This window comes from Perna viridis, chromosome 10 (genome assembly GCF_037379345.1).
Source record: "Perna viridis isolate PV_CMFRI_1.1 ecotype Kerala chromosome 10, ASM3737934v1, whole genome shotgun sequence".
In the NCBI taxonomy this organism is placed as follows: Eukaryota; Metazoa; Mollusca; class Bivalvia; order Mytilida; family Mytilidae; genus Perna; species Perna viridis.
In genome coordinates, this window is record NC_142454.1 from 28,565,984 (window position 1) to 28,578,632 (window position 12,649).

The 12,649-nt window shown below is 30.8% G+C and overlaps 1 protein-coding gene across 1 annotated transcript in view; it reads right to left on the bottom strand.

The window, feature by feature from the left end:
- LOC148605251 (uncharacterized) overlaps nucleotides 1-131 on the bottom strand; it is a 49,762-nt gene extending 49,631 nt beyond the window's left edge. The window contains exon 1 of the mRNA XM_088548137.1: nucleotides 31-131. Coding sequence (XP_088404263.1) covers nucleotides 31-42 — 12 coding nt within the window. The 5' untranslated portion in view covers nucleotides 43-131. The remainder of the gene's footprint in view (nucleotides 1-30) is intronic.
- Nucleotides 132-12,649: the final 12,518 nt, after the last annotated feature.

Sequence of the window (12,649 nt, forward strand, 5' to 3'; positions counted from 1 at the left end):
CACTACAGCATTAAATACAGAGAAACTTACCGGTTGTGGCATTTTTATTAATATTTTTCCGTAGATAAGGAATCGATTTGCTCTTTGCTCTGAAAATTGCTGACGTATTTAAATGTTGCTAAATATAGGCATTGAGATTTAAATGTAATTTTCTACTTTCGGTTTGGTTAAAATCAATTTTAACATTTCAAATTACTTTTTATCTAAATATAGTTCATTTACGAGTTCGTTTCAAAATAAAATGTGCCAAGTGCTTGATTCCTATAGATTGGAACCAGCGGCGGATCCAGATATTTTATAACGAGCCCCTCTTCGAATAGGGGGTTCATTTATATAAATTATTTATCCATTATCAATGGTATAATTAATACTTTAAAATGTACACTAAAGCTTGCGTGTTGAAAATCTTAATTTTACCATCTCGAGTGGATAAATAATTCAAACCACTCATTCCTGAAGGAGAATCTATTTCCTCATCAACGTACATGTGTATGTACGAACAACAAACTAAGCTTATTTTCCGGTGAACCAAATAAAGTAACATCATTGTCCATGCATAGGGAAAACGTGTATTACATACGATGGGGACATTATAACTTTTTGTAGGTTTAAACTGGTCTGGAACTGGCGTGTCAGTTAACTGCTAGTAGTCCTTTTTTTTGTATATTTGTGTAATTTGTATTCAGTTTCTTAATTTCCATTGTAACATGGGACTCAGACTTTTTTAACTGCTTTCTAGGTATGTTGAATTGTATATTGTTTTCCCACAGTGTCCAGATTTTGAAGGGGAAGGATTGTGATCACACCAAAGTACAAATATACTTTAATCTCTCCGGAATTTTGCGCCTGTCTCAAGTCAGGAATTTCTGGCCTCTGTATATCTTGTTTCGTTTTTATCTTTAGTTTAATGTTTATGTTACATGCGTACATAGGGGCAACTCCTTCGCTGTACCTGTGTATAATGATGCTTTTTAGGCAAGCTGCAACCTGTCCTGTGGTATGGGGGGTTTCTTCGTCGTTCATTAAAAACAAATTAATGCCTTGGGCTGACATTTTCATACCGCCGGGGATGTTGTCTCCTTGACATATACATATACACCATACATGTACCTATTCTCGTTATATATATTTTATATTTTCTCTATGATCGGAGAAAACTCGACCTCACACATATAGCACATCATATTCTTAACAAAAAAATAAAGAATCTGAGCCATTTTTTACCATATGGAAGACCAGAAATTCAGTAATTCAAAATAATCTTAAATAGAAAAATAGCTGAAATTTGCATTTCACTCTAAATTAAGCAATTTCAGTCGGAATTCTCGAAAATAACGTCTTCTGTATATGTACATGTAGTTTTACGGAGTGCATGTATTTCCGATGTGGTGTTTATAAGCCGCATATTTCATGTGACACGAAGAATTCTCAGTGAACACAGATTCGTTAAAATATTTTATTTTCAACATTTTTTTCGATGCCCGTACTTTTGGTGGATGCTTCAAACTAACAAATAAAGTAATATCATGTAGAATTCAGTGGCCAAAACATAGATTCCAGCAGTGTTTTAGAAGAAAAAAAGGGGGACCAGGCTGTGTTCCAGAAAAAGGCGACCAGTTATTTTCTCATTTTTTTTCAAAAGTTTCGCTCAACATAAAACCAATTTTTCTGACAAAATAAGGAGCAGGTCCGACCACAGGTCACCCCCCCCCCGCCACCGGACCCCCTCATCTATCCCTAGACACAACACTAACATTATCTCTTTCATAGTTTTTTACCATATATACATGACTTTGTATTGATGTGATTCAAGAAAATACGTGTATGTCAGAATTCTCTCCCTTTTACCACAAAATAATTGATTAATTTCTTGTGTGCATGTAGCCAACTAATAATCAAAATATACCATGAGTATGAAAAAATATAAGTAGCACTCAAGCTAAGAATCATGCAAATTGTGATTCATGGGTAAAAAGCTTACATATTTTTATTTTTGATATTTTGTTTGAATTGTCATCGTAAACAGAAATAAACATTCAGTTTTTCATATAACCCGTGTTCTTAGGAGATAAAAAGTATATAGAATGCACTGCAGATTTCAAAATTAAGGGAGATAACTCTGTAAATGACGCTAAAATACAATAGAATCTATTGGATTTTCAATATTGATTATCTTCTAAGAGCAGGCAGGTTTGAATGAATAATTACACATTTCATAATATACTCCCATAAAACAAATTAATTACAAAAATAAAAATATGTAGCCTTTTTTAGAGTGTATCACATTTTTCAGATTTTGCATGATTCTTACAAAGACAGCTACTTAAATGAAAACGCAAAGATTTATCGAGTGAGCAGAGATTTTACAATCAAATAGTGGATGGGTTAAATCTTCAAGCGTTCTAGTTGGTTCACTATCATGTATTTGCAATCATACACACATTTTTTTTTTCATTTGAACTCACATTATAACTTAGTTTATAACAATTTTATTAGCTTAACCAGAAGAAATGTGAAAGGACACAAGCAAGTACCACTGATATGTTCTGTGGGGGATCGAAAAGGGGTACAGCGGGTTGGCAATCTCGTTTTTATGGGACATTTTTCATTTTCATGCGTACAATTGCAAAAAAAATTGTAAATAATGTCCTACCCCCAATTTTCTGAGGAACCCCGGCTGCCAATCCTCCTTTTCAAAGTGTCTAGATCCTCCCTGATATTTTACCAGTAAATGTCAAAAGAGCTACATCATTGTAGTCCCAAATGTTTCATACAAGGAATGAAGAACACGATTTTAGGGTATTCGAATTTAGTGCTACATTGTATGGCAAATTTCGGAAAAAAATATATGATATATATAGTCGATGGTCAGACAAGTCTGATTACTGACTTGATGCATTTTTTTTTAGATATGTTGTCCTTCAGTAGTGACCGTCTCGTATACCAATCATATTGTAAATTTCGGTATGCTGTACACTTGAACTTTTTATCATACCTGAGGTGTTCAAGATGTAAATTGTATACAGAAAAAAAACTCAAATCAAAAATAATTAAGAAACGTAATATTTCTTGTGTAAATAATAGTGTATGCTATTTTTTAAAATTGATTTTGGGAATTAGATCCACTTAATGATTTTCCATATTCTTTTCTACCATGAAAACAAAGCTGCCGCATAAACTACATTGTAATTACGTTGACAGTTGTTATACATGTATTTGATTTGATGGTCCTCCGAAATCTACATATGTGTACATGTAGCTCTTAATTCATTTCTTGTTTTGATTACATTTCTATCATTTGCATTTTTCAGTGATTGAGGGCGGAATAAATACATCAATAGGACATATTTTATTATTAGTATTTTGAATTTTATGAATTTATAATATTTATTTTCTCTTTGAAAATGACGTATGTAGACAGGTTGTTGATATTCAAATGAGGTCTAAATGTGTTCCTGTCATAGCCGATTTTCTTCTCTTCTCTTACATGTACGGATCAGTCTATTGTAAACCTCTTTAAAAATCCTCCTAAATATAATCTGTTGCACCAAAATAACAAAACTGTAAGTTATCTTGATGATATATTGGATTAAAGTAATCCTTATTACATAACAACATTATCACTACAATAAAATTATATTTTTATGTTAACTGATAAAACAATGTTAAATGTTTCTATCAGAAAGAACTTAAGGAGGTAGACCTAGGGTAAGTAAGGGACATAATTGGTGAAATCAGTGATATGTTTGTGTCATATTCAACTTCACCAAAGCCCCTCAAGCTTTCGTTTGAAGCAGAATAAAATGAATCCAAGTTAATTAGATGCTTACATAAGACTGATGTAAAATGCTGAATACAAACGTTCCAATGATTTTAAAGAGTTGTGTTCCTTACCCTAGGTCTACCTCCTTAACTTGACCAATAGTACTTGCAAGTCTTTTCTTGTTTAGATATTACACTGGCTGTAAATCTTTCGGGTAAATGTGTTTTATTTGAGGCATCAAACTTTGTTTACACATCTTCATGATTAATGGTCTGTTTTCGTTTTTGTTTTTTGTTTGTTTTTTGTTTGTTTTTGTTTGTTTTTGTTTGTTTGTTTGTTATTTTTCATTTTTTTTTTAGGGGGGGGGAGGGGGTTACTGATAATTGTAACATCAAAGACAATTAAAGTAGAAACATGTAAAGCGATGTCTTTGATGTGAAGTATTGAAATAATTATCACACTTTCAGAGTTAATCTTTACAGATGCGATCACTTCTAATCTCTCATAAATTCTGTCAGAATCTGCCAGAATTTATGTTCTACGACAGCAGATAGAACAGAAATCCTGACAGATCCTGACAGAAACTGTCATGGGTCAGGACACATTTTGCTCTATTCCCGGACAGATCCTGACAGAAACTGTCCTGGGTCGTGACAAAGAAAATACAAAAAGCTGTTCTAAACTGTCATATCCCTGGACAGTTCCAGACACTAAATCTGTCTATTCTGTGTGACGTAATTTAGAACAGGAAGTCCGCGATTAATAAATGAAAATGTGTGACTAATGTAGATAACCTAATCCGATTAGGAAAAATATCTTGATTTCAAAATTTATATATACATAGAGCTCAAATTATATGTATATAGATAGAGCTCGTTATGATCATCATCCCACTATCACTCGATCGTTGTACTTTCATGTTTAAATTTTCGTCGATCACGGTCCAGTCACTCGTCGTTCAAAAATCATCATTGTTTGCATGTATAATTTGTTTACATTCTGTCATACACATGTGATATCAATTTAATTATTTAATTATAAAATTAAAGGTCTTTGTTTCCGTTTTAAGTGTAAAAGTGGTAACGGATAGCTTTCAGATGTCTGGTAATTCTCACGAAGTTCGAGATTGACAGAGTAATTTTTGAGTGAAAGCTACTTTTAACGAAATAAGGGTCATAAATCATTCTAAAAATGTTAAAATTGACAATTTTAGCTGTAAATGGGTGACTGATACCTAAATATTTCGGTCAAAATTCTCCAAAATGCCATTTTTAGCAACGAATATGAGTGTGAACACTTCCAATTTACCTACATGGTTTTATATGTGGAATATGTAGACACCATTATGTTAGTTTCCCTTGGTTCCCTTGGTTGCTCTTTCATATTAGTGACTGTGACACCTCTATTTAAGTAAAAAATCTAAATATTCTGCAAAATGTATGAATGCGAGCAGTTTTAATTTTCATAATGGTCTGAAACTATTGACTGAAATGCTTATTTTTCCAATAAAATTATCATGTGGATGTCTGTGACACATAATTTTTTCTTTAAAAATGTCATATTCAAGCATAGGTATGAGTGCATACACTTTTAATTTCTATGATGGTTTAAAATTAATGACTAAAATGCTACTTTTTTTCAATATAATTATCATGTGGTGGCTGCGACACATTAGTTTGAGTCAAAATTCTTTATAAATGTCATATTCTTTCAAAATGTATGAGTGCGAGCCCTTTCAATTTCCAAGAGTCTAAAATTAATGACTTAAATGCTAAATTTTTCAATATAACTATCATATAGTGGCTGTGACTTATTAATTTGAGTAAAAAATCTTCCAAAATGTCATATTCTCGCAAAATGTATGAGTGCGCACACTTTTAATTTCCATGAGGGTCTTACATTAATGACTAAAATGCTAAACTTTTCAATATAGCTATTATATAGTAGCTGCGACATATTAATTTGGGTCATATTCTTCAAAAAATGTCGTATTCTTGCAAAATGTATGAGTTCGAGCACTTTTTATTTCCGTGTGGATTTAACGTTAATGACTAAAATGTTTAATTTTTCAATATATTTATCATGTGGTGGCTGCGACACATTAGTTTGAGTCAAAATTCTTTATAAATGTCATATTCTTGCGAAATATATGAGTGTGAGCACTTTTGATGTCCATGAGATTCTAAAATTATTTACTAAAATGCCATTTTTTTTGTTATATAACTACCATGTGCGGGATTGCGACTTATACATGTTATATATTTCAGTCAAAATTCTTCAAAAATGTCATATTCTTTCAAAGTGTATAAGTGTAAACACTTTAAATTCCTTAAAGGCCTACAATTTCTGTATAAACTCTATAATATTGTATAAGTACTATTGTATTATACCGGTGTCTAGATCTGCAACCAAAAGAATTCAATCCAATATCTTTAATGTCAGGGGCGTAGCATGTACGGCAGGCAAAAATTTGTGTTTGTACTGCATGTCATACATAAACATCGGGTAAGAAAATTTTAAAAAATCAAGTTTAAACATAGCAAGACTTTTTTCCCGTCGTACGAATCGTTATTCGGGTGTTACGCCTTTTTTTCGGAATCACGTACATGTACTGTATGTAATTCAGTCAGAGAAGTATTCTCGAGCAAATGACTGTCAGGATCTGTCAGGAACTCTTCTAATGCACATAACTGTTCTGCCTAGAACAGTTCCTGACAGGAGGGTGTCAGGACGCATGACAGATTATGACAGAGCTTGTCTAGAGTCCTGACAGAACCTGACAGGGTGTTTCGCGGGTCAGAACAGTTTCTGACAGTTTATAACTGTTATATGACAGCGAATCCTGACATGATCGAAGAGAGGTTAAAAGAGATATAATTTATTTTTTTTGTTACTTTAAGTATGTAGGCCTAGGTCAAGGAGTATAACTCTTAGAAGTCATGGATACGTCTGTTTTACATGTAACTATTTTACATAAATCTCATGTAAACGCCTGAGGGACTAAGAATTTATTTCAGGGTGCTTCAAATGAATGTTTGACAGGCTTAATGAAATTAAATATGATACAAACATATTACTAATTTCAAGAGTTTTTTCAATATAACTCAGGTCAATCTACTAAAAACATTAATACTATAAAGTACTAAAGTAGGACCACCTGCTGTTAATTTATTGCATTTTGTCACAACTTTTGGAGTCTAGGATGGTTTCAACGAACACCTTCTAAAATCGATTGCACTTTTTTCTGTACTCTTAAATATTTTATAAGATTTTGAATTTTATTTTTAATTTGTTGACTTCTAAAATAAGGTGAAATAAACGATAAATTTACGAAAAGTAAACAAATTAACGAAATATGAAACATTTGAGGTATTAAAATACTATTTTCGGATAATATTTTTTTTTTGGAAATGTTCCTCTAGTTTGTATTAATCTATTTTTACTCATGACAAAACTGATTGTTAAAGATTTTTCTTGCTACGCCATAGAACAATAACGAATTTATATCTATACCTAGTTCAGCCACGCCTCTGTGGTACAGATTTTGATTTTTAAAACAAGTTTATGTATTTCCAAAACTTCCGGTTCAGCCCGCTCATTATCTTTTTTTTTACTGAAAGTTGCTTTATAAGATTTTATATTTGGCACAGATACATGTAACTTTTTTACAGGTCAATATTTTATTATAATTTGGAACTCATTAAAGGATAGAAAATATACTTCTGTGAAATTATTTATATTTTCAATCAAAGAATCTTCATTCATAACGTTTAAAAATTAAATTTCATAAGCATTTCTATGGAAAGCCAAAGTGGACCCCCGAAGTTACAAATTTTCCATAGGTTTCAATGGGAGAAAATTTGTAACTTCTGGGGTCCACTCTAGCTTTCCATACATTTCTGGTTTGTTGTTGAATTATTGTTTCTTGTTGATCACCTAGGAAACACTATGTTATAAAAAAAATTACCCCCTTGAACAAATTAGTCTATTTGTATCATGCGGCATTGGATAAAAATATATCTTCTTACTGTATTTTAACTTAATAATCATGTCTTAAAGTTATATCTGGTATTTTTGTACGTCTAATACAACACAGGAAGTAAGTAAGTACATTGTAAGTATGTAAGTAGTTAAATATCTTTATTTAAAAAGGGGTTACCGAATTAGAATCACTCTAATTGTCACCCTGGCCTTCTATAACACAAATAAAATGTATACAACTAAACAATCATCATGAATACGCTTTTACAATGCTTGTAGTGTTATGTTTTTATTATAGAGGCTGAAGTTCTAATAACGGTATTTAATACAAAAGACAATTCTTGGATGCACTGAAATTATGATTTCAATAAAACAAAACGACAGAGTAAAACTGCAATTTTAATGAAATTGATTAAGAATGACTCATATGATATGAATTTCAAAGGTAAAGGACATTTTTAACATTATATTTGCATATTTTAGGGGAGACTGTTATTCAATATAAAATAAAACATATGAACCATTTTGTGGAAAATATATAAAATTTGGTTACAAAAACTGATATTGTAAAAATTGATTAACTAAAACATCTTGACCTCCCATTGTTGACTTCTTATTGTTGAGCTAATTGTTTGTAATTATACATGTTTCAATTATTGCCCCTTCTATAATTACAATTTACTCTGTCGTGATTACATTGTAACACCGGTAATCAATAGACAATTACATTCCAAATTGGGAAATCCGGAATTATACTATTATTATGAAAACGATCGTACATGTAGCTAGTTCATATGAATACTGATGTGCATAAAATAAATAGGGATTTTTTATTGTTAAAATATATAGCAAACACTAATTTATATTGTATATTGTGCAATTCGTTTCATCTAACGAAAAGTCAAGAAAAATCGTATTACTTTTCTATACCAACACTATATATATATATATATACATGTATTTGCGTTTGAAGAGTGTTTTCTAATGAATGAAGGGTGATAAACAAATAACCGAACTGACAAAATCTAGACATTTGTCAAAAGGAAAAGACTAAAAGGAAAGTCTGTATAACAAATGACAATATCAGGGCACGAACCGGAAAGTTGGAAAACCATTCCAATGGTGCTGACTAAGTACCAGCATTTCAAAGTGAATGGTGGGTTTAATCAGGTTTTTTACCGTGCTTCCATTACCCGTTCATTATTATCAATAAAACCAGATATCAAAATAGTACTGAAGATACAACCAATAAATAAGTTAAAATAAAAAGAACTTTATACAATAAACACGATGTAAATCATAGCCAGCCAAGATGTACAAGTTATATCACCAACTGCCTAAATTTTCAACGAATGGCAAAGCATAAATTGCGGGTATTATTGTACTAATATAGTAACTTGAGTTAGAATGACCTCTTTTCAAGTGTTTTAGATGAATGGACATTGAAGCGACAATATTTGGTTCCTGTAAAGAATTATGATCCAGAAATCTTCAAAGATTTTATAGTTTTCTCTTTGCATGATGTAGATGTCCATGTACATTTTATCTGTATATTATAAACCAGTAAAAAACACGGTTCCATAACCCAAGACAATTAATTATATAATATGGCTACTGTGTTTTTACATACCCCGCGTGATAAATAGTCGTTATTGAAGTAGTACCCCAGCTGAGAATCATGCAAAATGTGATTCATGGTCGAAAAGCCTACATAATTTTATTTTTGATATTTTGTGTAAAATGTCATAGTAAACAGAAAGTAACATGTGACTTTTCATATAATCCTTGTTCATAGGAGATAAAATTATATAGAATGCACTGTATAATTCAACTTAAAGGGAGATAACTGAGTAAATGATACTAAAATACAATAGAAACTATTGGACTTTCCATGTTGATTATATCCTAAGAACAGACAGATTGAAATGAATAATTATATATTTCATCATATAGACTTATAAAACAACTTAATAACAAAAATAAAGATATCTAACCTTTTTTAAGGTGTATCACATTTTACAGAATTTGCATGATTCTTACAAAAACTGCTACTTAAAACATTTTTTAAACTACTTTGTTACCGCTGTGTTAGAAGAAAAAGGCTTGTTTGATACAAAAGTCTTAATATTTTAATGGTTCAGTAAGTAGCTGCCTTCCTTCCGTATTCCTTTCAATTTAACTCTCCTACTTTCCCATAAAATCATTTACATTTGACTGTTTTTGTAAAGTTTCCACGTTACAAACGTACTACCAGTACATGATTGATAAATAGGAATGATTTCCCTTTAAACAATCAGTACTAATATATTTGTACCAATTCTATAACTAACTCTTTACAAAGCGTATGACATCATTGATATTGGAGAGAGATTACGTGCAGACATTCAGCGTTAAAAGAGTCATACAATATATAACGAAATAGGTCATGTTTTTTTAAGGATAAAGTAAATGAGTCATTTGCCTGCAATGTATCATCGCAGAGAAATTTTATGACGTATACAGTACAATGCATGAAGTGGCCCCAGTAACCCTACTAAAAGCGCCGAGGAAAGCCTTTCTTTGCTACATTTTCAAAAAAAGAAGCCTCCGATTGATAAAATGTTTAACGATAACTGGTTTTTTGGATTGGTATAATTTTAATATTCTAAATATTTTTATATGTATTTGATTTCCATAGACAAAGGTTGTCTCAATACGAAAGTCGAAAGTGAATTTTGCAAGCCTGACAAGTGTTCTCTTTGACAATTATTTGAGAAATATTTTGGATTGTCTGGAGCTTATCTGATATTTCTTTTAAATACATACTGATATTTTCATGTCTTCATAGTTTGATATAAATATTTTTTGAAGTAATTCCGGTTCAATTATTTATATGTTTAATATTTTTTGACAAAAATGTTTTATTCTACTTGGGTTAATTAACCCTGACTGTGGGTCATAGTAAAGCAAAATATTTTGATAAAATTCACTTTCCAGGATTTCCATGTGTTTTGTTCAAATACAGTTTCTCAATTTTTAAGATATACTCTGAAACCTGTCCCTTTTATGGTTTTAAACATGTGTTCGATTAAGACCTGCGGTTGACTAAGGTGTTTTGAAAGTACCATTCTGTGTAAGAATCAGGCAAGAGGTGGCACATTATTCTCAATTTGGTCTTTTTCGCATCAAACATATTCGAATACATTTAGCACACAATTACAACGCTATTTAAATTTATCCTGAAGCATTGGTGACCTAGATATTTTTTACTGCTTATATAAGGAAAAAGTTTAGGAAAATTCTCCTGCTATTTTTATAGAGCATTTCAACTAAAGACCTATCAATATCTTAAAAAGGCAAACTTTACAAACACTTTGACAGTAATTTCGTGAGGATACGAGGTACAAATACTCAGATAATGCAATAAAATATCTGGGTATTTTGTCTTCATGTGCCACACCTTATACAGATTTTGCCTAATTCTTAGACGGAGAAGTACTTAAATACATAAGAAAAATGATGTAAAGGGACTTAAAAAAACGTCTAGTTCAGTCATGTTTTTGGACCTTTCAAGATTCGGGTTGGACAGATATAACTGTATCAACGTATAAAAACTAGTATGGTAACTATTCCAAAGAGTGCAAGAATAAAGGGACGTATCATATATCTTTTTACGTATAAACAAACACTTTATTTATATGCGTACACTTGATGTGTAAGAGCATATGGACTACTGTATATAATAAATGATAATATTAGTAAGTTTCTAAAGTTAATTTTTTTCATTTTACTGTGGATCAATTTTATGTGACCAATTGTTTTGTTTTGTTTTGTCTTCAGAATAACTATATAATGCTATTTTGTAAAGACGTGATGCTATAGTTTAATTTATAAATGATTTAAATATAAAAAGAAAACTTATGGGGAGCGTGTTGTTGCTGTATTTCCAAGTAGAACTTATACAATTTTGTCCTTTGAATAAATAAGGTTCTATTGTTAAATTCAATATGTAAATGATTTAAATATAAAAAAAAACTTATGGGAACCTCGTTGTTGCTGTATTTCCAAGTAGAACTCGTACAATTTTGTCCTTTGAATAAATAAGGATCTATTGTTAAATTGAATATATATAAATACAGAAACACGGTTTAGAAAGTAAACAAATAAAAAACAAAACATAAACAACATTAAAATAAAATGAAATTAACAAGTTGATACTTTTTAAGTTTTACTCATGGTAAAGGTTTACCACTTTATGTGTAACTCTCATGTTCTAATTTAAATTGTTTAATGTTGATCATACTTTTTAAACTGATCATTATTTTCTGTCATCTTACAAAATCATACATATATATTTTCAATGAACTAATATTGTTTAAAATGATGTAAGACATCATGTTCAAATTATTTTATGATAATGTTTGAATTGTATGGTTAAATTAGCAACTTTAGTTGTATAAAGCCTTTTTTAAGGGGAGATAATTCGCGGGCAAATCGTCCTATAAAATATAATTGGAATTATCACAAGAAAAAGAGTTCGAAGACCCCCTATTTTCTTTTTGAAATATGAAACAATGTCAGTTATGTCTTCTTTAAGTAAATTAAGAAGAAATTATATCTTCCAGAATCTTTACAGTTTGCTAAATAGTAAAATTCCAAACAGAATCCATATTCATTAGTCATTATCTCGAAATCAAGTTCGGTGACATATACTTTTACATTAAAATTCTAAAGTATGTTATTTCAAGGTCATCTTCCAGAAAAACATCTATCAACTATACATATTAGTAATGATCTACCTAACCAACCATCATCGATAAAACATTATAAAAGTAATTAACGAGTTATGAAGCAAATTAAGTGCCAGTCTATATAAAATTCAGGCACTGCCAATGGTAAGGTGATGCATTGTGAAGAAAAATCCAC